Source organism: Plecotus auritus, assembly GCF_963455305.1.
Source record: "Plecotus auritus genome assembly, chromosome: X".
Taxonomy (NCBI): domain Eukaryota; kingdom Metazoa; phylum Chordata; class Mammalia; order Chiroptera; family Vespertilionidae; genus Plecotus; species Plecotus auritus.
Genome location: NC_137784.1, coordinates 46,875,827 through 46,877,149, shown reverse-complemented (window position 1 = coordinate 46,877,149; position 1,323 = coordinate 46,875,827). Strand labels below are relative to the sequence as shown.

The 1,323-nt window shown below is 47.0% G+C and overlaps 1 protein-coding gene across 1 annotated transcript; it reads left to right on the top strand.

The window, feature by feature from the left end:
- Positions 1–592: 592 nt before the first annotated feature.
- ZCCHC13 (zinc finger CCHC-type containing 13) lies at positions 593–1,108 on the top strand (the record flags this gene model as incomplete). The annotated part of the gene is made up of 1 exon (XM_080652772.1): positions 593–1,108. The coding sequence occupies one exon, from the start codon at positions 593–595 to the stop codon at positions 1,106–1,108; it is 516 nt and encodes a 171-aa protein (XP_080508898.1).
- Positions 1,109–1,323: the final 215 nt, after the last annotated feature.

The following is a 1,323-nucleotide window of genomic DNA, read 5'->3' as shown; positions in this document are numbered from 1 at the left end:
CCACTGGGGATCGAGCCTGCAACCCAGGCACATGCCCTTGACCGGAATTGAACCTGGAACCCCTCAGTCCACAGGCCGACGCTCTATCCACTTAGCCAAACCAGCCAGGGCTGTATTTTATTTTTTAAAACAAAAATGTTGGGTTACTCTAATTGGTTACAATTTGTCTCTTTCATTTACTGATTAGATACATCTCACACAGAGTTTTCCTAAGTCCTTAGCACATACATAAAAACGGGTCATCTACTAGACCACAAAGAAGGCCTAAGTCTTAATTATAAGAAACCCTACTGAGCACATTTTCTGAACAGGGAAAGAATCAAACTCAAACTTAATGACCCAAGCTTTTATTTTTTTAAAAATTGAAAACAGTACTCCTGTGCTTTTGGCTTCAAAGACAGGAAGAAAGTCAGGAGGGCATGGCAGTTGGAACTCCTGTGACACAAGAATGGGGCTGTGCGCAAGCCTTGTGTGACGTCATCCAAGCTCCTAGAGAAAAACAGCCATTGCTTTCTATGCCACACTAAGGGGCGCTGTGTGGAAACCTCTGGGGCAGTGGTACACCGGATCACTGGAAGACCTTCCTATAGCCATGAGCAGTAAGGAATATTTTAAGTGTGGACGCTCTGGCCACTGGGTCCGGGGATGCCCTAGAGGAGGACAAACTCCAGGGCGAAGAGCTAGAGGCCGTGGCAGAGGTTGTCAGTGCAGTTCTGCCACTCCATCTGACATCTGTTACCGCTGCGGTGAATCTGGTCATCACGCTAAGAACTGTGACCTTCACGAGGACATCTGTTACAACTGTGGGAGAAGTGGCCACATCGCCAAAGACTGTGTTGAGCCTAAGCGCTCAAGAGAGCAGTGCTGTTACACTTGTGGCAGACCAGGCCATCTGGCTCGTGATTGTGACCGTCAGGAAGAGCAGAAGTGCTACTCTTGTGGTGAGTATGGTCACATTCAGAAAGACTGCACCCAAATCAAGTGCTACCGGTGTGGCAAGACCGGCCATATGGCCATCAACTGTACCAAGACAATGGAGGTCAACTGCTACCGCTGTGGAAAGTCCGGGCATTTAGCCCGGGATTGCCCCATTGAAGATACCGCTTAAATTTTTCCTTTGTGCCCCCCCCCCTCCTTTTTGCTGATTGATAATTGTAGTATTTTCTCTGAAACCTCTTCATTGACCAAAGGTTGATAAATGGAGACTACTTCTAGGCCAGTTAACTTTAATCACCATCTCAAAGGAGGAAAGGGCTTGTTGATATCTTATCATTAACGTTTCTGCACCACTAGTGAATCCGCCTATTGAACAGTTATTCTGAG